We start from the raw sequence: 22,423 nt of genomic DNA on the forward strand, positions 1-22,423 counted from the left end.
TTTTTGGGAATAGTATAGATGAAGAAAAGGCAGACAGGCGTGCGCCAATTTTGTTGTTTTTTTCGATATATAAAAGGTTTGTTTGGTCCTGAAACTTTTTGGACAAAAGAAAGATTACAAGAAATGTGATGATCAATTGCTATGATTTTTCTTGAGATTAGAATGAAAATTACAGTGTAATATATAGGAGTTGAGTTGGTATTGGTATATGTAAATCATATGACTCGGACCAAATCAAACTATAAGATGAAATCCCCCACTAAATTAAGAAAGAAAATACTACCAGATTTTCTTTGTTTAAATTATTCCAAAAATACACTAGCACGATCCCTAAAATTTCTGACTAACTTTAGTGAGAATCCCAGAAAAGGTAATATGGTTGGTCTAACTTATTAATAAATTTGGGGTTGTCCTTATCTTTAATTCATCTTTTCGTATACTGTTTTTTACATAATAAAGAAGAACAGAGCTGTTTTGGACACTTATTAGTCAAATTGAATAATATATGGTATGTAAGGAATTAATATCAGGATTCCATGGCCCAATGGATAAGGCGCTGGTCTACGGAACCAGAGATTCTGGGTTCGATCCCCAGTGGAGTCGTCTTTTTGCCTCAAAAATGGTCTTTTTCTTTTTTTTTTTTTAAATATTTTTTCTACCATTTATTAAAAAGAGATGTTAAGTATATACAAAAACAAAATGACAGTTATGGTAGAGTCAGTCCTCAAAGTCAATCCCATTCACAACTGTTGTCATTCCTCACAGTATACAACATAACTCCCACAGCAATCTTCCCAAGAAATTTTGTGAACCCTACAAATTCCAAGTACCAAGCAAGATAAAAGCTAATAAGTACATTATCTTATCAAATAATGTAAGCTTTAAGTCTCATCAATTATTACCATGCTTCTGTAAGGACTGCGTCTGAAAGCTGACACCTTTGATTGGAAGCAGTGTTGAGTATTCGAAATTTTTTGTGCCATTTGTAGGTATAGTCGCTGAAATAATGAAAACAAATGAGAACATTGTTTTACTTAGTCATATTATTTTGAGCACATATGACATATAGTCAAAGCCTAATGATACCTATATTCATAGAACACTTCCTACCTAGTTTTAGTTTATATCATTGCCTTGTAGAACATTTTGTTTGCTGAATATTTAGACTTATTTTCACTTGTTATTGATATAGTGCTACAAATAGAAATAGGATGTAGCAGAGTTAGCCATACACAAGACGTCAACCACCAATTGTAGAAGTGGAAAAGAAAGGCAAAAAAAAGAACTTTGACCAATAAATGAAGCTCTCTCTCTCTCTCTCTCTCTAAAAGACAAAAAAAAAAATAGTTCTTTAATCTTTCATAACCTTGCTAAATGACCAAACATGCAACAAAAAATCTGATACAAAAAGTTAGGATGAGTTACTTTTCATCATGATTCAGCAGGATTGTGACAAGCTTGAGCAATGGAAATTTTAGGGTCTGAGAGAGAGCCATCTTCAATTTGGTGGGCTACCCATCTATTTGCAGCGTGAGAATAATGCACACCATCCCAACTAATGGATACTGATGGATCACTGCATACATTCCCAAAGATCTCAGACCCATTTACCATTGCTTTCTTCCCACATTGGACATAGTAATCTCTATAATGCCCACAACATTGTTCAAGTGGATTAGCAAAACCTGCAATTTGGAAACTATGATTAGAATACATCAAAGTTCAGTGCACAAATACAAGTTTTCCAGGTAAAAAATGCAAACAGTTGGATCATATCAGGGACATACCATACTTCTTTGCTTCAGAGATTAAAGAATACTTGGCTGAATAGATGTCGACATAAGTAATAACTGCATCAGGTAGTTGCACCCTAAGTTGGGAAATTCTCTGGTGGAGCTGCCTGTTGAATTCCTTGGCCACTTCATTATGGGACTTGACACAGCCATTTTGGTTCGTATCTTCAGGTTTTGGAGAGTTCCGTATAACAGTATAAGGTAAACATCCAATAGGACCAGTGTTATGGATCCAAAACGCTCTTGCTCCTAGTTGGTATAGTTCCTAAAGCAGAAAATCACAGTTTAACTGTAAGACTTATGACTCTATACTTGACTAACCAGGGAACTGAAGGCTTAAAGTTCTCTCTTTTACCTTGATTGCCTGAGCAAACGTACCGATAGTTTTAGGAAAAGATGCCTTTAGTTGTTCTTCTCCCATGGCTTTAAACCCAAAATGAAGATCATTCTGTCCAATATCGAAAGTGTATAACGCCTTGGAGAAGTCCTCTGGTCTTGGGAGACTGTTCTTGAGATTTGAACTTGTAGCTGAAGAATCAAATACCAAAAAAGAAACTTTCAAGGTTCTGTTCTACCAAAAGTTTCTGTTAAGAATCGGTTCTAACTCAAAATTGATGGCGATGAGTGGAGAAACTATAGTATTACAAGTGTACCAAAATCAATTAATAATAAGTGAAGAAAACTATGGTATTATAAGTGTATTGATATCCTCAGATCTATAGATCGACATAGGATACTTTTATATATCATTTCAAAAGAATGGATCTTTCCAAGTCTCAATCTTAAATTTCAGATCTCTAATAGTAATTTAAGTTATTGGATTCGGATACTGTGTCCCTAAGAACTATAGTTATATCATCACATCTATTCGATTCGTGAATGTTCCTCCAAAACAAAACATTACCTAACCTTCATTGAATAGCTCATCAGACCGAGCTTTGAATTGTTTAAACTGCAAAAGCTGTATCTCCAAAGAGATGGGACTAAAACCAGCCTCGAAAACCTTCACATCCACTGACTGAATCGTTGACCCTCCAGTTGCGAAATTCGCTCCGTGTCGAAAGTTGGTTCCAATGGAGTCCAAATAAGCACTCAAATATGGTAGACCCAATTTCTCAGCTACAAAGTGTTCGAAAGAATCTAATATCAAATGGGATTCAATTTTCCCAAATCATAACAACAATGGCTTAAACAAAGTGCCATAAAGTAAAGTAATTTCAGTCTAACCGATGAAATCAACGATGACTTTCCCATCGCAGTACCTCCCGGAAGGCTTGTGGAAGAAGGTCTCGCCGTTAGGATAAGGGAGCCTATGAAAGGCAGCTGATTTTCCACCGGTATCAGAATTGGAATCTCCGAAGTTGAAAATGGCCGGAAAATGACAGTTGCTCCGGCGAGTAGAGGACAGAGCGTTGTTAGTTAAGAATTGAGAAATGATCGAGGAAGTAATGGCGAGAAAGAAGACCAACGTAAACGCTTCTACAGTCCTTCTGAGTGGGAGTGGCCAAGAAGAAGAAGCGACACCACCCAATCTCCTGTTGACAGTGCCCAAAATGGGTCTGAACCAGTCCATCGAGAGAGATGGATCTGTTCTTTTCTGTCAGAGCTTTTGTCAAACCATACCATAAAGGTTGGTAGTAGACTCTCGTTCTAACATGGCTTCCCTCCTCTGTAGAGATTATCAAAATAGTCCTTAATTTTTAAGTCTTTTTTAAAAAATTAATTAGTTTTCTATTTTTTATGGTCCTTAAATATTTTTTCTCTTCTTTCCCCTTTCTTAAGTAAATTTTAAAATTAAAAAATTTATTTTCACAACCCCTCCTAATTTCATTTCGTACAAAACTATCATTTTATAAAGAAATTGGAAAAAAAACAATAATTTTTTTTTGATACATCTCCATATAAAATAAAATCAATTACAAATTTAATTCTTATTCCCTTAAACACAAAATAAACAACTAATATTAAAATTAAAAAAATAGTAAACTATAATGGATCCGTTTAGTAAAATTTTTGTTTTTAATATGTTACCTACAAAAATAAGACAGTATATTTATGTTTGTAATAATATAGGACAAATATTAATTTGTCCACCTCAATTATAGTCTAAATAGAGTTTTTATATTAATAAGACAGTATATTTGTAATAAGACAGTATATTTATATTAATTAATTTTTTTACTAATTTTCCCCTTTAATTTTTTTCATTTACATTATAGTCCTTAAACTTACCTCCAATTAGTAAATATCTCTAATGTTATAATTACGAAAAAAATTAGAGTTAATTGCTAACTAATTTAAATTAAATTCAAAATTTAATGGGTAAGCAATTTTTTCTTAAATACTTGGATTAGTGATGTTTCCTTTAAACTTTTTGAGCATTTCGAATAGATCTAAGCAATATTTGTACATTTTTTTGGGTTTTTTCTGGTTTTTTGTCGATCTGCGTTTTTTGGGAATTTTCGGGGTTTGTGTTGTGCTCGATGCCTGCTCGATGCAGGCTCGATGGCACATCAATTTTAGGGTTGCATGTTCTGCTCGATGGGTACTCGATACCTACTCGATGGTAATGTGCATTCTCACTATTTCATGGATGCTCGATGCAGGCTCGATGGCACATCAATTTTAGGGTTGCATGTTCTGCTCGATGGTTACTCGATACCTACTCGATGGGTACTCGATGGTAATGTGCATTCTCACTATTTCATGCATGCTCGATCGATGATCGATGCCTGCTCGATGCAAGCTCGATGGCACATCATTTTTTAGGTTGCATGTTGTACTCGATACCTACTCGATGGGTACTCGATGGTAATGTGCATTATCACTATTTCATTCATGCTCGATGGATGTTCGATGCCTGCTCGATGCAAGCTCGATGACACATCATTTTTTACATTGCATGTTGTGCTCGATGGTTACTCGATACCTACTCGATGCAAGCTCAATGGTAATGTGCATTCTCACTATTTCGTGCATGCTCGATGGAGGCTCGATGCCTCATGTTTTTCAGCATCGTTAAAATACCATTTCCTACCATCTGTTTTTCAGCTAACTGTATTTATGTTTTTTTATTTCAGGTTCTACTGTTTACATATTTGTTTCTTACAACGGTGTTTGGGAAATGCATGGTAGGAAATGGTATTTTAAGGATGTTGAAGGTGAAGTGATACCAGCAGAGAATGATGTCACTTACTTGCAACTACTTGACATACTGCACGAGACATTTCAGGTGGATAGAGAGGTGTATGAATTGAATCTCAAGGTGCCATACGTATGCGGTGACCAACCATTTGCACCGGTTCAATTGAAGAATGATCGTCAAGTTCGTGTATTCTTAGGAATAAGCTTGAAAGAACGGGTAGTCTTATGTGTGACTCCAGTTAAGAAGAATGTCATATCAGATCTTTCTCCTAGTGTGAACAAAAAAGACACGACTAGTGTCGATCCATCTCCTGCAGGTAGCAGTTACAAGCATCTTAGCGAGGTGGGCACTTTTGTTCCAGTTACTGATCCGATGGCTACTATTCAGCTTGATATACCACAAGGAGGTCCCACAGGTGTGCTTGAGGCATATGAGTACGATCCTTATGTGAATGATGATCCAGTTGGTAATTTCTTTGAAGATAATGATTATGGTTCCGAGGATGACTCGTATTATAGTGCAGATGTTTCAAATGAGAAGTTAGACATTTCCCAAGCCCAACAAGTAGAAGAAGAGTCAGGACTGCCTCTTGCACAGGCACACCTCCCAACTCAAGGACGCCGAGCACCTGCTCGAAGCAGTAATCAACCTGCTAGGACAGAAGATAACACTGGGTGGAGGGAGACAATTGTATCAAGAGAAGATCACACTAGATGGAGTGCCCCAATATTTACAAAAGAAGATATTGAGGCATCTGATAAAACCCATTCCTCATCATCTGGTGGACCAATGGGAGAAATATATGTTGGGAAGACTTTTGAGGACAAGATTGATTTAAAAACCAAAGCTGCTCTATTTGCAATGAAGAATAACTTTGAGTATATGGTGAAAAAGTCTGGTACTGACATGTGGTATATCACATGCAAAGATCCTGACTGTTGTTGGAGACTGAGAGGGAAAAAACTACCAATGTCCCCCATGTTTGAGATCACGGTATACAAGAGCGTGCACACATGCTCACTAGAAGTGCGACAAAAAGGTCATCGTCAAGCTGCACCGTGGGTCGTTGGACACCTCATAAAGAAAAAATACACAGTTGATGAGACCAGTTACATGGAAAATAACATAAAGGAGGATATGAAGAAAATTTTTGGTATTGATATGAGTTATGAAAAGGCATGGAGATGTAGAGAGAATGCACTTACGTATGTTAGGGGGACATATGATGATTCGCATTGCAAGTTGCCATCCTACTTGCACATGTTGCAGCAAAAGAATCCAGGTACAATTACTGATGTTGTCACTGAAGATGGTCGTTTCCTACATTGCTTCTTTTCCCTTGGAGTTTGTAGGAGAGGATTCAGATTTTGTCGTCCTGTGATATGTGTGGATGGCACGTTCTTGAAGAATAAGTACGGTGGCCACATGCTATGTGCCGTTGCTTTGGATGCGAATAGTCATTTATATCCAATTGCGTTCGGGTTGGTGGATGGTGAGAACCACAACTCGTGGAAATATTTCATGACGAAGTTGAAGGAAGCCATTGGGGACGTTGATGACTTGGCTTTCGTGTCAGATAGGCATGCGAGTATTATTCATGCTCTAGAGGCTGTCTTTCCGGATGCCTACCACGGCGCATGCTACCATCACATCAGTATGAATGTGAAAGCCAAGTTCAAGACTGATCATTATCACAGTGAGATGTGGGCAGCAGCCTATGCATGGAAGAAGACCGAATTTCTAAAGCATTTTGAAAATATTAAGTGAATGGATCCTCCTATAGCTGCCTATTTGGAGGGAATCGGTTTCGATAAGTGGTCTCGTCCTTTCTTTCCTGGAAAACGATATAATATAATGACAAGCAACTATGCTGAAAGCTTCAACAACAAGACCAAGGATGCAAGAACCTTTCCAGTTACAATTTTTTTAGAATTCATTCAGTTCACACTACAGTCTTGGTTTTCTGAAAGACGTAGTGTGATAGAGAAGACTACCACCAAATTATCCACCCTGATGGAGGCAAATGTATCGAACAATGTTGACAAAGGAAGGTTCATGAATGTCTATGCCCTTGGTCAATTCGAGTTTCATGTAACTGGTGCAGACAGCGATGCTGAGGTGAATTTGATGACAAAATCATGCTCATGTGGGGTATTCCAGCTCATAGGCACACCTTGTCCCCATGCAGCTGCAGCAGCTATAGAGTGTGGAGTGAACCTTTACTCTTTGTGTTCACCGTTTTACACCATTGAGTCATGGAGGAATTTGTAACGCCCTGGTTGCCCCAGAACAGTTACGGTGAACGGTGGACCGGAAATTTGACTCGCTACTCGAGTCCTTTGGTCAAAAACGTGCTCTAGGTGTAATTAACAGGTTAAGGTATAAAACCAATAAAAAGGAAATGGAGATTTTCGTCACAAACTGCTCTGCAGAGCTAAACAAAACGTTCACAAGTTGTTCTCAGTACAAAATGGTCACTACTGTTTCAAATTTACAATCCCGCCGACCTAAGCGGCAAAAATAGGGTAAACCCCCTAGTTCCTCTGAGAACTCCTTGGCCGTTGATGGACCCAAAATGGGTATGTTTTAAATATTTATACTCGCAAGTGCACAAATCGTATTTATAGAATAGTTTTCGTGTAAGCACGAGATCGAACCCAAAGAAGTTGTCTAAAATAAAAAAGAAAACTATTTTAAATCAAAAGTAATAAATTCTAACCTAGCTCCAAAGATTGATGAGTTTTAATAGTATGAACATAAAATAAAATATTGAAAAATAAAACTATTTAAGAGAATAAAAATAAAGCAATAATGAGTTGACAATAAGTGTTAAAAGAAAATATTATTAAGATACTAGAATCCACAAAATGTAAGTTTAATAATATTTATTAGTATATTGATTCCCAAGTTTTAAATAATTCAAACTATCATTTTCCAAAAAGATTTATAATTTCAAGCACAAATTTCTTATAAAAAGATAGGATTTTTCTTCACTTTTCAAAATTATAATTTCAAAACATTTAGTGTAAATCAATCTAATGAAATAACAAATAAATCAATGAACATTATTTATGAGGCAAAACATAATATTTTTGTTCTAAGCATGGATGTGTACAATTTAATGACACATCTTACACAAAGAATATTATGTTTATGCACTAATGAAGAACAAAGTGTAAATATGTTCTAACAATCTAAAATACAAGATATTTAAGATGAAAGAAATATATGAAGAAGAAAAATCCATAAACTTATTGCATTACAAGGGAAATCAACATACAACATAAATATTACCTAGTTACAAGTTGCTTCATCATGATCTTAATAATCTTATGAAAAAGATTAGAAGCACATAACTAGAGTAGAAATTACAAAATAAAAGACATACATACTTGCAAAATGCTCTTGAAAAACCCAAATGGAAGAGAGAATGGTAGAGAGAAAATGGGAGAAAAAAGATGGTAACAAAAAATTAAGCACCCTAAAATGGTCTTGAAACTCCATATTTATAGCCAAAATGAGATTATTAAAATAATCAATTTAAATTAATTAAATTGATTAAATTAATTAAATAAAATAAATATGGTATATAGAGGTAAAATATAGGATGTAATGATGATGTTGTGGTGAAAATGTGTAGACAAAAGGGTAAAAAGTTGGCAATTTTGTTATAGGGGACAAAATGCAAAATGATGGGCTCAAGAGGTGGCTGAAGGTGTTGGTGGCAGGTGGTTTCGGCTGGGCTTTGGGGCTGTAGAGTCCAAGAACTTTACTTAGCTAATTGTTCAGTAGTATTATAGTATGTTTAGTATTATCTTTGTTACTGTGGATTTTTGGTTCAGACCGGGAATTATTTGGACACTCATAGTAGTACTTATAGATTTTCTAAGTTTAATCTATAGTTTAAGAATATTAAGTATAACCTAAGGTTTGATTAATGTGACTGATATTAAGGATTATATTTATTATATTATAAGGTTTAGACATCAACCAATAGGATTTTAAGCACATGTTATGAATGGTGATAAAGGATTAAGTATTTTTGAGGATTAAATTTAATAAGGAGTAAAGTTTGAATGTTATAGGGTCAGTCAGCAGCTTTGAATACGTTGAGGGCTTAGTCAAGGCTGTTTACTCCATTCAAACTTAGCTAAAAATGTGTAATTTCGTGTTTAATTATTCAGCGTGTGCCGATATATCGCAACTATAGGGGGCGATATATCGCAGCACGTAGATACGGAAAACACGTGACGATGCACGGTCGCCTCGGGCATACTAGCCCAGGCGATATATCGCCTACAGGGGGCGATATATCGCCTCCTCCAGCATGAATTCAAACACTTTTGAATTCTTTTCCTTTCAGCCATTCAAACTCCTCCATAAGTCCAGCATCTTTTGAACGAGTCTTCAGCCTCTGCTGAACGATTATTCAAATGATTTTCACCTAAAAAGCCATTATTTTTATTCAAGTAAAATCAAGATACTTTCATTCCCAAACTCTATAAATAGGACCTAGTACCCATCCATTATTCACCTTTTGCTCTAAGTTCAGAAGCTGCTAGTGTTAAGTGAGTGTGAGAGTGTAAACACCTGGGTTGGGAAAATCATAAGCTTAAACATCATAAGCTTATCAAACACTTTGGGAAGTGAGGTTCTATAGTATTTCGGTTGAGGAGTAGATTGGTCTTTCAAGTCTTTGAGGTAACCAAAACTCTAGTTCATTTCTGTATTATGTTATTTTCTTTCTCATAGTCTTCTACTCAATCTCTAACCTTAATCTTCATTTTGGTTAGGGAATCTAAGTTCTTGAGCACATAAGTTTCAGTAAGCATGTTTCTCAAATGGTTTAGTCTTTCCATCCCTTTCATTTCATCTCCTTTCTTCTTTAGACTCACTCTTTCTTATGGTTTTAGGAGTGTTCCAAAAAGTCCCAACTCAGTCCACACATCTCGGTAACTTTGGTAAGGAAAATAGGATAGAATCTATATGTGTATTGCTTATGTTATCTTATGTGTTATGTTATGAAATATGATATGTTATGAATATGTTATGAATGTGTATGTTTGTAGGCTTGGGCTTATGCCCTATTTGACTAACAAGACCCCAAAAAGATTATGGGCATATGCCTACTTAGCTAGTAGGACCCCACTAATCTCATGGGCATAAGCTTGTTTAGTCTATGGGACCCCAAGTAATAATGGGCATTATAATAAGTGTATGTATTAAGTGTTATGATATGCCTTTACGTTTATTATGAAGTTTATGTTTATGACTATGTGTTAGATTTTCCTTGCTGGGCATTAGGCTCATTCCTTTCTGTTTTATGTGCAGGAAAATAAGCTTTAGAGGCGGTAAGATTCGTGACGCTTAGAGGATGTGTATCGATGGTGAATGGAGTCAAGGGGCCGAGCGTTATTCGATTCGAGGATGTAGTCTCATTTTATTTTTTATGGTTTTAAATGTATTTTCCGCATTTTCTATGTAACTCTTTTTACTTTAAGTTATTTTTGTTTTAAAGACAATGGGTACCCATATCCTACTTATTTTTATGAAAGTAACCTTTGTTTCTACAAGTTTATAATAAATTATGGTATTTTCGCAAATGTATGTTTTAGTAAGAATTTGTATGTATAGTTCGATAATGGTCCAATAGTCTAGATTAGTGGGTCATTACAGGGGCTGGGCCGAATGGGCTTCACGCTGGGCAGGAGGCCCAATTGGGCTAGCTGTGGTGAAGAAAAAAGGGCCACGACTGATTGCATGTTGGGGAGATGACTTGGGCTGAATGGGTGCTTTGCTGAAGTGATGAGGCTTGCTTGGAAGTTGAAGGAAATGGACAGCTGGCGGCTTCTTGGAGGACACGGATGAGGAGGCTGCTGCTGAAGAGTTGGAATTGTGTGATGTTGGAGTCAACAGTGGTGTGGAGGCTGGAGATAGCCAGGCATGTATCAGGCATGGGCCTAGCTTACTGGCTAGTTGTGAGGCCCAATCCGTGGGGCTGAAGTGAGATGGCTTTTTGCCAAAATGTGCTATTTTCTCTTCACAAATGCCACTTTTCTTTCTTTCTTTTTCCCAAAACTACAATATAATTCCTACAAGATAAACATAAATTAAATAACAATCAAATATTTTCAAATATAAATAAATCATATTAATTATTTGAAAATATTGATTATAACTTAATTTAATATAGCATTTACGCTCACAAGAATTACACTTTTAACTTCTAACTTAACAATACAAACTTCAAATAATTAAATTACAACATATTATACTAAAATATCTATAAAAACATATAAAAATCTAGAGAACTACAATAAGACTAATAAATTAAAAATTACATAAAAACTTAATAAGTTAATTAAAAACTCAAGAACTAAGCAACAATTATCATATAAAATATGGTAAAATAACTCTATTTTGTAGAGTTATCAGCCGTGGTGGTCAAGCGGCCGCATATATACACATCACCACCTAAGCTCTCCACTCAAGGCTAGGTGAGCTTTTCTTCTCCTTTACCTGCACCACATAGCACCCATGAGCCAAAGCCCAGCAAGAAAACATAACACTTTTCATAAACATTATCAAATGATTATCATTATAATCGCACTGAGCATGAAGCTTTCAAGCAAATGAGTGAACATCACATGAGGTCCTGATAAACCATACTGAGTGACTGACAAGCAAGTCGCTAATTCAAATGGAAGAGTGGCTGCTAGGTAAGCCACTAGCCTTCAACAGGTTCTGATAAACCATACTGAGTGACTGACAAGCATGTCACTGTTTCAAGTGGGAGAGTGGCTGTTAGGTAAGCCACTAGCCTCCAAGCGCTTATTTCATTCATCGACCCTCGGGGTTGGTCTGGCATTAATGCTCTTTGAGTCATTCAATGCTGATAGTCGATTAGATCTAGTCTTTGTTGGCTTGCGTTAACACGCTAAGGCCACCCTGACTAATGAGTCGGCGCAATGTGACCAGTGCCCAGTACCACTGCCGAACCTGACTAATAAGTCACAGCTTCACAGTTGATACTAGCACCTTTGCCAAATCTGACTAATGAGTCAGTACCATGCACAAGTGAGCAACATATGCTAAGCATTCTATATTCAATCCATGTCCATATTTATACAACCAATATGCCTCATGAATATCCATGCATGTCACACTTGGGGTGCAGTTTTCTTACCTTTGATTCGAGCTAGAGTGAACAAAAGAACGACCCTTGAGAACGGTTTAGCTTTTAGTCCTTTAGCGGTTACCTAATCGTAACACATATAGGACACCATCAATAATCATGATAATCAAGGGTTCTCAAACCATTATCTAGCCTCCAAGAGATCAATCCAAACTAATCCAAGTAGTAAGGACACTCCCAAGGCCCAAAACTAGGTTCCCGGGGTCAAAACGAGCAAACGGGGCGAAAACAGGGCAAGGGCTGCGGCCCTAGCACCTTGGGCCGCGGCCCCCAGGGTTCTCTGAGGCAAGGACCGCGGCGCCCTCCATCAAGGGCCGCGGTGCCCAGCAAGCACAAGTTCTCCACCTGCTTCTTTAAGGCAGGGTCGCGGCGCCCCAAGAACAGGGCCGCGACCCTTCACCCTGGGCCATTCCCAACCGCGTTTTTAACACTCCAAAACCTCCAAAATCATACCTAAACATTCCCCAATCATCAACACAAAGTTCCCAAGCTTCCCCATGCATCAAAACCCTCAAAACCGAAGGTTTAAACGAATCAGAAACTCAACAATTCACAAAATCAATTCAAAGCTTAGAAACTCGGAAAAACTCAAAACTTAAACTTCGATTACCTTCGATTGGGTTGTTTTCCGTCAAATCCTTCGGTTAAGAAGCTTCTAATCTTTTCTAGGATCGCTATGCCTTGATCCTCACTTGATTCTGACTCCTAGAACTCAAGATTTCGTCTAATAGGCTTAAACGGTAAAACAGACTTTGAAAAGGGAGAACAGGAAGTTTTCTTATCGTACGTTCTATCTGACAGCTACTTCAAGCTTAAGTAACCTCAAATAAAACCTAATGCTCGGGGTCCCAAAAACACCCCCGGGGACATTATAGTCAAAACCTCCAGAATTTCACCCTGATCTCAAATATTCCCAATTTATCATCAAATGAACATTTCTATTACCCCAGAATTGACCCCGTTATGACAAAACTACTAATACACTAAAAATAACCGTCTCATGCCGAATAGCTCGGATATATCTCCATAATAATGGAATCTCATTCACAAATCACATCATGCACCCAAATACACAAATTACCCTCAACGGGCCAAATTATCATCACACCCCTGTAATTAGAAATATGGACTCACATGCATGCATTTCACATCATATTATAATATAATCAACATATACATGCATTTTATCAATTAATAACATAATTAGGCAAGTATGGCCCTCCCGGCCTACTATTCATGCCGTTAAACACATCGGAGAATTCGGGGCATTACAGAATTCGTACAAAGAAACCATTTATCCAACTGGGAACGAGGATGACTGGATACTTCCAGATGACATTAAGAATATGGTAGTTGGTGTACCCATAGAGAAACAACAAGTTGGTAGGCCAAAAATCCAAAGCTAGGAAGACCAAGGACAAACCGTTGGCCATCTGGCGGGGAAAAACCAGTTACAATGCGTAAGTGCAGTGGATGTGGTGGTCGTGGACACAACAAGTCCTCATGCAAAGCTCGGCTTTGAGTTTATTTTTTGTTGTATTTTATTTAAACTTGAAGTTGAAGGTTATTTTTCGTTTTCTTTTTTTATTGTCGTTAATGAATTTTGGTCGTTAATTGTTGTTAATAAAAAGATGCTCGACTCAAAAAAAATTCTTAATAATCTAGATTTTAAGCAAATAAATATAACAACAAGAGAATGTTCAATGTCTAACATTCTGATACCATAAGTCAACTGTCCATTTGTTTCTGAACAACTCCATGTTGTCATCGCAAATCGTGTCAAGTGGTAGCCTACCTAATAAGTGTTCGATGTGCTTGATGGCGTACACACAACAATCTCCACTCCAAAACATAAATTGCATTAGTAACAAAATCAACATAGAATTTAATTTAAAAAACTTGAATAAAAACTAGACTTTTGATTACCTGATTTTGGTTTGGGGTACTGAATCAACTGGCATGCGGTGCACTTTGAACTCTTTGCATCTTTTAGCTCCAGGTGGAATCGTCAACTGAGGGTCGTCCTTGAAAAGTTGTGACTGCAATAACAACGATGGGAACAAAGTAGACCATGACTTCATAAACGATTGTAGTTATTTATCACTTATCACTGTCACGTCCGAATCATAAACATTCAGAGTCCAAGTAGAAATGGAGGCTTCAACTGCAAACCAATGCGCTTGAAGGTAGTTCTGGCACCAATATACAATGTCTACTCCCTTCCACGATGCCAGAAATTGATTGTCAATTCCTGTAATCAATTATATCACATCTGAATCCCACAAAAACCTTCTCTTATTTGCTTCCTTGGCATTCTGATATGCATCATAACGGGCCGGTACCACTTGTGAGAATATAATATTCATCACAACAGCATCTTGCCGATATGCCCCGGGATAGAACTGTCGACGCCTACGTAGCATATGCTTGGCCGCATCAATATGCTACAAAAATGATAGGAAAGCAGTTAATCAGCCTATCGAAACCCCTATCGAACCCCATCGAAACCCCTATCGAAACCCATCGAAGCCCATGAACCCAAAACATCTGCCTATATAACCCCCATCGAACCACTATCGAAACCCTTATCGAACCCCATCGAACCCCCATCGAAACCCCTATCGAACCCCATGAACCCAAACCACCTGCCTATCGAACCCCATCGAACCCCAATCGAACCCCATGAACCCAAACCACCTGCCTATCGAACCCCATGAACCTAAACCGCCTGCCTATCGAACCCCTATCGAAACCCCATCGAACCCCTATTGAACCCCATGAACCCAAACCACCTGCCTATCGAACCCCATCGAACCCAAAACATCTACCTATCGAACCCCATGAACCCAAACCATCTCTGCCTATCGAACCCACTGTTTATACCAGATAACAGATATTAATAAAATTACTTACCCCATCATCGATCCAAAACTGTGGTGTCTTCATCGTCAGAAACCAACTCGGACCATACACACCAGTTTGGACATCCCTCTTCGTCTTGTTCGGAATATCTCCAAGCAACCACTTATCGACCGTTCTGTACTGTGTAGCAAGTGGCTTCTTTAAAGGGTCGAGGACTAATGGCATGTCATCAATCACATCCAAACGAGCTTTCTTTCTAGTTGGGTCGATGTAGTCTTCAAATTTCTTAGGTTTGCGTCTTTTCCTCTTGGCCAATTCAAACTCTACACGAGCAACATCCCCAGGTTCTACAATAGCAACACCTGGGGTCTCAGGATTTGCTGTGAGTACTATCGGGGGAGGAGGGCCTATGTCATGTGAGACAAAATCATCTAGGAGGTCAAGTGAGTTGGAATCAGAATCATTTGGAAGATCTTGTACGAATGTCAAGATCTTATTGACAGCATCCATGATGACCGCCTGGTTCTTTAGGATGGTATCCTAACGACTCTCGACTCGCTCCAACCTCTCCAACACCTCCCGTAAATCAGGTTGATCAGAAATGGGGTGTACTGATGGGGTTGGGGCCGAGGGTGTGGGGCCGATGGGGACTGGGGTATCCTCATCATCAGGGCCATCTACAAAAATATTGGCTGCCTTCGCAACCTCAGCAGCTATCTCTGCCACCTTCTCAAAATCAGTGGGAGTTTCTACCTCTTCTTCTTGGCCCAACCCGGGATACAAGGGAGCATCACCCTCCGTCAGAGCGCTATAATAATCTATCTCCGAAGGCCGGGGCTTCAACATGGACAACACAATCAACGACATCAAATACAAAGCATTAAGTTAGTTTGAAACCACCAAAGAATACTCTATTTTGACATAATATAGCAGAACTTACACTCGTCTTCTTGAACATCGGTGCAAGGTCGGCCTTCGAAATAGGACGCTCCTTATTGCTCGACCAACTGAGCATCCTCGGAAACTGGTTTCCATGGTTAATACCATACTCACGTGCAAACTGCTGGATGGCTTTGTATGCCCAATACTGTAATGCAGGGACATAACCATACAAACTGTATTTTGCTTCTTTCTGTTTCCCCTTAACTTCCTTCTTCTTCTCATAGTTCATCTTCTGATGATGCATGTCTTTCTTACATGAATCCATAAGCTTGTTAAAAGACACCTTCCCCCATGGGTAAGTAAAGAAATACTCAGTGTCCTCCACCATCTTCAGCGAATCTATCCAGACATTTAACTTGCCATCTCGTGCAAGTAAAACCCCCTCAACAAAGAAACATAGGCCCAACTTGTAGGTATCTTCAACTACAGTGCATTTTTTTAAAACAGCCTCTAAATGCATTATCTTCACTGTTTCTTCATCATTAAAGTACTCCTTGATTAATCGGTCACTAGTCAAGTGTTTCTTCAAATCAGTCTCAGATGGCCCGGAACTAAAGTTCAACCTCGTAACCAAAGCAAACTCGCCTCTACCAAATCTATAGGGTCTAGATCCCAAATGTAAATGCAACTCATCCTCTTTGATGCACTGGATTTTGCGCAACATTAATTGATGTATGAGAGATGCAGAGAAGTCTAACTTCTCAGCCATGAAAAATTGTTTGAAAGGGGATTCCTTCACCCTTTCTATTAACCCGAGCTCCTCAAACTTGTCCTTGATTGTTTTAAAGTAATCATTGCCCCTATATGTGACTCGTCCAGGAAAGTGATTTGTCAAGGGTAAAAGAAACTTCGGCATCTGCAAAAAATAAAGATAAAAATAATACAGTTAAACAAAGTCGCGTGAAAAATCCATAAATAAACATACATGCAACCATCGAACCCATATCGAACACCCATCGAACCCCTATCGAGTACCCATCGAAACCCCTATTGAACCCCTAGAGCATGCATCGAACCACCATCGAACCCAACATAAGACCCAATCCATCGAGAATGCATCGAACCCCCATTGAGCATGCATCTAATTTCTTAGGTTTAAACCTAGAACCCATAATGGGCCTACCCCATCGAACCAACATCGAACCCCTAAGGCCTACCCTATCAAACCAACATCGACAACCATCGAACCCAACAAATACCCAACCCATCAAGCATGCATCGAACCCCCATCGAGCATCAAACCTAAACTTGGAACCCTTAACGGCTTAACCTATCGAACCCCTATCGAGCATGCATCGAACCACCGTCATACCCCCGTCGAACCACCATCGAGCAACCTTACCAGACCCACAAAAATCCCAGACTTCACTCTCAACATACCCACACTAATCCATACCCAAAACTAACCAGATTCAAACTGAAAACCAGACACAAACACACAAACAATCCTAAAATATAACACTACAAACACAAATTCAATGTAATAATCTTACCTTTGTTTTGGGTATGGAGAAACTCGAACCGTGGGTTTTGGATGACGGACGGACGGCGAGAGGCTGTGGGTTTTGGATGACGGACGCACGGCGAGAGGCAAGACGACAGGCAGCAGCGCGGGGTTTCGACAGGGGCTGCGACGGGTTTGGGTTCTGGTTAGTTGAACGGTCGGGGGAGAGTTTGAACCGAGAGTTTTAGAGAGAGAAGGAGAATCAAAAGGGGGATTGGGGGGAATTGTGACAGGGGCATTTTGGGCACTAGCAAAACTTTTGGCATTATTTTGTAATGATAAAAATGCTTAGCATTTTTTTGAATTACACCACACCATTAAGCATAAAAAGTCAAATTTCCCATATCAAATGGCCCCATGTGAAATTTATTATCTTCAAAAACCATTGTAGTCAAGAAAATTGATATCTCAACTAATAGGATAGCTAAACTAACAAGAAAACTATAACAAGTCGTTTCTTGCCATCATGACATCACCATAAATTTTGGTGTATATCTATGAATAATATAGTTAGTAGTTAGATTTCTTGTAACAAAAAAATAACATTATTTTTACAAGTGTAGATGTTACTTCAATTTGAATTGTTTCGTATTTGTTATATCATTTTTCATCCGATTTATTTTACGGTTGATAAATAAGAGAGGCAAATTAACTTTACTGAAAAACGACAATAACACAACAAAGTAAAGAAAAACGATGACAACAAAAAACGACATCAATTAAAGAGAGGGAAAATAGCAGATAATTACACCAACAAACGGACATCATAGGAAACAGGACAATAATTGGAAAAGACTTCGTACCTAGAACAGCAATGGTAATGACTAATGATTTTCCAACAGATACAGTGATACACAAGACCTTTTTTTTTGGTCCGTGAGCGAACAGTGACACTTTATATTGAGGAAAAATGCAAGAATGTTAATAAATCAGAGAAAGTAAATTTGGAAAAAAAATGAAATTGTGGTAGAAGAGGCAATAACATCAAAGTACAACTTTACTAATCACTACATCTGTGGTATAGGCAACACCAATAGCTTCGAAGAACCTTTCATTAATGGCTGAGGTTGACCCCTTGTCTGAAGCAGGATACCATCGAGATCCTAAGCACGAACAGTTGGAAGAACTCGAGACCTCCAATACCAGTAATTGTTCTGATCCAGTCGCAGAGATGACAAAGGCATTGTAGAATGATCTTAACAGGTGAAACCGAAATTTCTCATTTTGCTATGAACTTAGTTTCATACAAGTTATGAACCAGAGCTGCTACATGCTTTGGAGAGGGGAACTGGAGGGTCTGAGTATGAACCATCCAGAATATGATTAGCTATCCATTTGTTTGCAGCTTCACTATAATGTATGCCATCCCAGCTAATGTGTTTTGAAGGGTCACTACATGAAATCCCAAAATATTCAGTCCCATTTCTTATTTCTGTCTCCCAACATTGGAGACCACTATCCCCATAGTGTTTGCAACAGTATCCAAGAGGACTAAGGAACCCTGCAATTCCCAAATTATCAACAGAGATAAGACAACAGTGTTTAGATTAAGATACCAAGAACTAAGAAAGCACCCTTTTCATGCTCGGCCAAAAAAATCTGAAACTTAAATACAGATAAATACTAGTCTTTACCATATTTTTCTGCTTCATTGATTAATGAATATTTGACAGAATATGTATCAACATAATAAAGAGCTGCACCAAAGAGCTGAGTCCTTAGTTTGGACACTTGCTCTTTAAGCTGCTTGTTAAATTCTTGAGCCACCTCATTGTAAGATTTTATGCAGCCACTTTGATCAGTATCCTCAGGCTTTGAGGGATTGGTGATCACAAAAAAAGGCAAGCAGCCAATGGGACCAGTATTATGTATCCAAAATATTCTCGCTCCTTTTTGGTAGAGTTTCTGAATCAATTTCATAAAAAGAGGAGGCTTAAACAGTATTACCGAAAAACAGATGATCATATTTGATGAACTGTGCTTTTGTACTGATATGAAACTGGAAAACTAATGAAATAATGTCTCCAATGAACAGTCAAGGCAACATGACAAAATCAATATAATAACTAGCCCATGTTCTTATATAGTTGATCCTTTTTCTTGTGTATACTCTTCTTGTTAAGGAATTATATATATTAAGAAAATCGACTGATAAAAGACACAAACTAACCTTTATGGATAGAGAGAACTGGTTAACTATGTAGGGAATGGATGTCTTTAACTGCTCCCTTGTCAATTTCACAAATCCATAGTGAAGATCATTCTGACCGCTATCCAATGTGTAAAGGGCTTTTGAGAAGTCCCCTGGTTTTGGGAGATTACTTGTGATCTGAGAGCTCTTAGCTAAAAAAAAAAACAAAAAAAATGCAGACAATTAGGTTCTATCAAATTGATGAACAAAACAGCTTATGATATTAATTCTATGGTTTCAATCAGCTAGAAGTCCTAACCTTCTGAATAAAGCTCTTCGGTTCGGTCTTTAAGTTGCTCAAACTGTAAAAGCTGCAAATTGAGGGAAAAGGGGTTAAAACCTTCCTCATATAACTTGGCATTCATTGGCTGCATAGTAGACCCACTTGCGGCAAAGTTGGCTCCATGGCTGAAATTCGATCCAATTGAATCAAGGTATGCATTCAAAGATGGTAATCCCAGATGTTCAGCTGAAAATAAAAGGCAAAACATTGTCAATGTAACAAAGAAAGGCCATACTTATCACTACCATACAATGAAATACCAGTATTGAACCAAACCACATAGCACAAACAATATATGAGGTGCTATGCTAACCAAGAAAAATGTTTTATTTGGAGAAAAATCCCAAAAGGGTTATCTCTATTCAAAATATTATGTTGTGTTTGACTCTGATAAGATGGACCAACATACCTATAAAATCAATTATGAGACGCCCATCAGAATAACGACCAGAAGGTTTACCAAAAAAGGTCTCACCAAAAGGAGGAGGAACCCGGCCAAACGCCGCCGAGTCAGCGCCGGTGTCGGAGTTGGAGTCGCCGAAGTTATAAATGGCTGGAAAATGACAAGCTTTGGATGGGTATAGGTACAGCAATGAAGCCAGTAAAACGACCCCAATCGCTGCTGCCATTTGACTCTTCTTTAGTCCCATAAAAGATCCTACTTTTGTTGGTACATCCTAGTTGAGAGAGAGAGATTTGAAAAATGTTGTTACGTCTTATTTCATTGAATAAAACAGTATATATATTACAAGATCAGTTCAAGAAGCTTTTAAAAGAAAAGTTTGTTTACAAATTGGTTATAACAGAAAGCCAATTTGTACAATTTGACAGATTTAACTAACCTACTAGTCATAACTGAATAAGTTATAGCTAGTATTCCAAATGAAGCTTGTTACATAAAAATTGAAAACGTGGTGATGAAATAGGCTTTGTAAAAAGATCTGCAGGCTGTTCTTCAGAGGGAATGTATCTAACATCAAGTTTCTTTTCTTGAATATGAGTTCTAACATAGTGGACATCCAACTTGATATGCTTTGTTTTATAGTGGAAAAGAGGATTTAAGGCCACACCAAAGGATGGGAACAGCAGTAGAAACTTGAATGTCGAGTTCTTTGAGCAGAGAGTGTAGCCATGTAAGCTCAGTGGCAGTGGAAGCAAGAGCTCGATACTATGACTCAACACTAGATCGTGAGACAGCCTGCTGTTTGCGTGAAGCCTAGGTAATGAGATTGTCACCAAGAAAAAGACAATAACCAGTGGTGGATTTTCTACCATCAAGACTTGATGCTCAATCTGCATCAGAAAAGGCTTCTAAGGTCAAGACGTTGGATGATTTAAAATGAAGACCAAGATGAAGTGTTCTTTTTATGTATCGAAGAACCCTTTTGCAAGCATTCCAATGATTGGTTGTTGGTGCTTTGAGAAATTGACTAAGCTTGTTGACTGAGAATAATAGATCTGGCCTTGTGAGAGTCAACTACTGAAGAGCACCAACTACACTTCGATATGTTTTAGGGTTGTCAAGTAAGGGATTGTCACCTAAGCATAGTTTATTGCCAAGAACCATTGGTGTAGGACCCTCTTTTGATGTATCCAGGCTTGTTTTTCTGATTAACTCGAAGGCATATCTGGACTGAGTTAAATAAAGTCCAGCAGGAGTTCTCATTGTTTCAAAGCCTAGAAAGTAGTGAACAAAACCTAGAGATTTGAGAGCAAATTGAGCATGGAGGTCTAAAATAAGCTTGGAAATCAAAGTATTGTTGGCACTAGTGATGAGTATATCATCTACATAGACTAGAACAATGAGTGGAGATTCCTTTGTAGATGTGTAAAAAAGTGACGTGTCTAAAGTAGAACACCGAAAACCCTAATCAAGTCGAGCACTTTTTAACTTTTTAAACCATGCTCTAGGAGCTTGTTTCAAGCCATAGATAGCTTTGTGCTATAGGCAAACATGATGAGGATGTTTGGAGTCAACAAACCCAGTTGGTTGTTTCATATATACTTGCTCTTTTAAGTGACCATTTAAAAATGCATTTTTCACATCTATTTGTTGAATGTCCCAGCCATACTGAACAACCAAAGAGAACACAACTCGGATTGTAGAAGCCTTTATAACAAGGCTGAATGTATCTGTAAAGTCTAGCCCAGGTGTTTGTTGAAAGCCCTTTGCTACAAGTCTGGCTTTGAACTTGTCTAGAGAGCCATCTACTTTGTATTTGGTATGAAAAACTCACTTGCTATTGACTATATTCATGTTGTCTTTGGCAGGGACTAAAATCCATGTATTATTTGTCACGAGTGCTTTAAATTCCTCTTCCATTGCTGCTTTCCATTGAGGTAATTGAAGTGCTTGCTTGACAAAAGTAGGCTCTTCATATAGCATTTGAGAGGAGATGTAGTAGCCATGCAAACTTTGGGTTTGTATATACCAGATTTTGATCTGGTTTGCATTGGATGTCGTGGTGGTAGTGGAGGTGGATTTGAAGGAATAACACTCATTCGAGT

The 22,423-nt window shown here is 38.1% G+C and overlaps 2 protein-coding genes and 1 non-coding gene across 4 annotated transcripts; 1 reads left to right on the forward strand and 2 right to left on the reverse strand.

Annotated features, from left to right (window-relative positions):
* Window positions 1-479: 479 nt before the first annotated feature.
* LOC133822201 (GDSL esterase/lipase At5g14450-like) lies at window positions 480-3,484 on the reverse strand. Of its 2 annotated transcripts, XR_009887812.1 has the most exons (7): window positions 3,021-3,484; window positions 2,703-2,912; window positions 2,149-2,321; window positions 1,788-2,058; window positions 1,426-1,685; window positions 903-998; window positions 480-813 (listed from the first exon to the last, which is right to left on the reverse strand). XR_009887812.1 is itself a non-coding variant. In XM_062254454.1 (5 exons), exons 1-5 carry the CDS (start codon window positions 3,364-3,366, stop codon window positions 1,432-1,434), a joined length of 1,254 nt encoding a protein of 417 aa, XP_062110438.1. In that variant the 5' UTR covers window positions 3,367-3,484; the 3' UTR covers window positions 1,161-1,431. The 2 variants fall into 2 exon arrangements, 1 of the variants encoding a protein (XP_062110438.1); XM_062254454.1 differs by lacking the exons at window positions 480-813; window positions 903-998 and having other exon boundaries at window positions 1,161-1,685.
* On the forward strand, window positions 531-603 carry TRNAR-ACG (transfer RNA arginine (anticodon ACG)). The gene has a single exon. It is a non-coding gene; the product is annotated as a tRNA-Arg (tRNA).
* Window positions 3,485-18,138: 14,654 nt separating the features above from the next.
* LOC133822203 (GDSL esterase/lipase At3g27950-like) lies at window positions 18,139-20,660 on the reverse strand. The gene is made up of 5 exons (XM_062254456.1): window positions 20,325-20,660; window positions 19,892-20,101; window positions 19,612-19,784; window positions 19,076-19,346; window positions 18,139-18,942 (listed from the first exon to the last, which is right to left on the reverse strand). The coding sequence occupies exons 1-5, from the start codon at window positions 20,563-20,565 to the stop codon at window positions 18,692-18,694; spliced, it is 1,146 nt and encodes a 381-aa protein (XP_062110440.1). The 5' UTR covers window positions 20,566-20,660; the 3' UTR covers window positions 18,139-18,691.
* Window positions 20,661-22,423: the final 1,763 nt, after the last annotated feature.

This window comes from Humulus lupulus, chromosome 3, assembly GCF_963169125.1.
Source record: "Humulus lupulus chromosome 3, drHumLupu1.1, whole genome shotgun sequence".
Classification (NCBI taxonomy): domain Eukaryota; kingdom Viridiplantae; phylum Streptophyta; class Magnoliopsida; order Rosales; family Cannabaceae; genus Humulus; species Humulus lupulus.

Coding starts and splice junctions, on each gene's coding strand:
- LOC133822201 (XM_062254454.1), bottom strand. CDS start 3,366: ATGGACTGGTTCAGACCCATTTTGGGCACTGTCAACAGGAGATTGGGT. Junction 2,913..3,020: donor AGTCATCGTTGATTTCATCG/GTTAGACTGAAA, acceptor AACACTTTGTAG/CTGAGAAATTGGGTCTACCA. Junction 1,686..1,787: donor CTCTGAAGCAAAGAAGTATG/GTATGTCCCTGA, acceptor TCCAAATTGCAG/GTTTTGCTAATCCACTTGAA.
- LOC133822203 (XM_062254456.1), bottom strand. CDS start 20,565: ATGGGACTAAAGAAGAGTCAAATGGCAGCAGCGATTGGGGTCGTTTTA. Junction 20,102..20,324: donor TCTCATAATTGATTTTATAG/GTATGTTGGTCC, acceptor TTTTATTTTCAG/CTGAACATCTGGGATTACCA. Junction 19,785..19,891: donor CGAAGAGCTTTATTCAGAAG/GTTAGGACTTCT, acceptor TTTTTTTTTTAG/CTAAGAGCTCTCAGATCACA.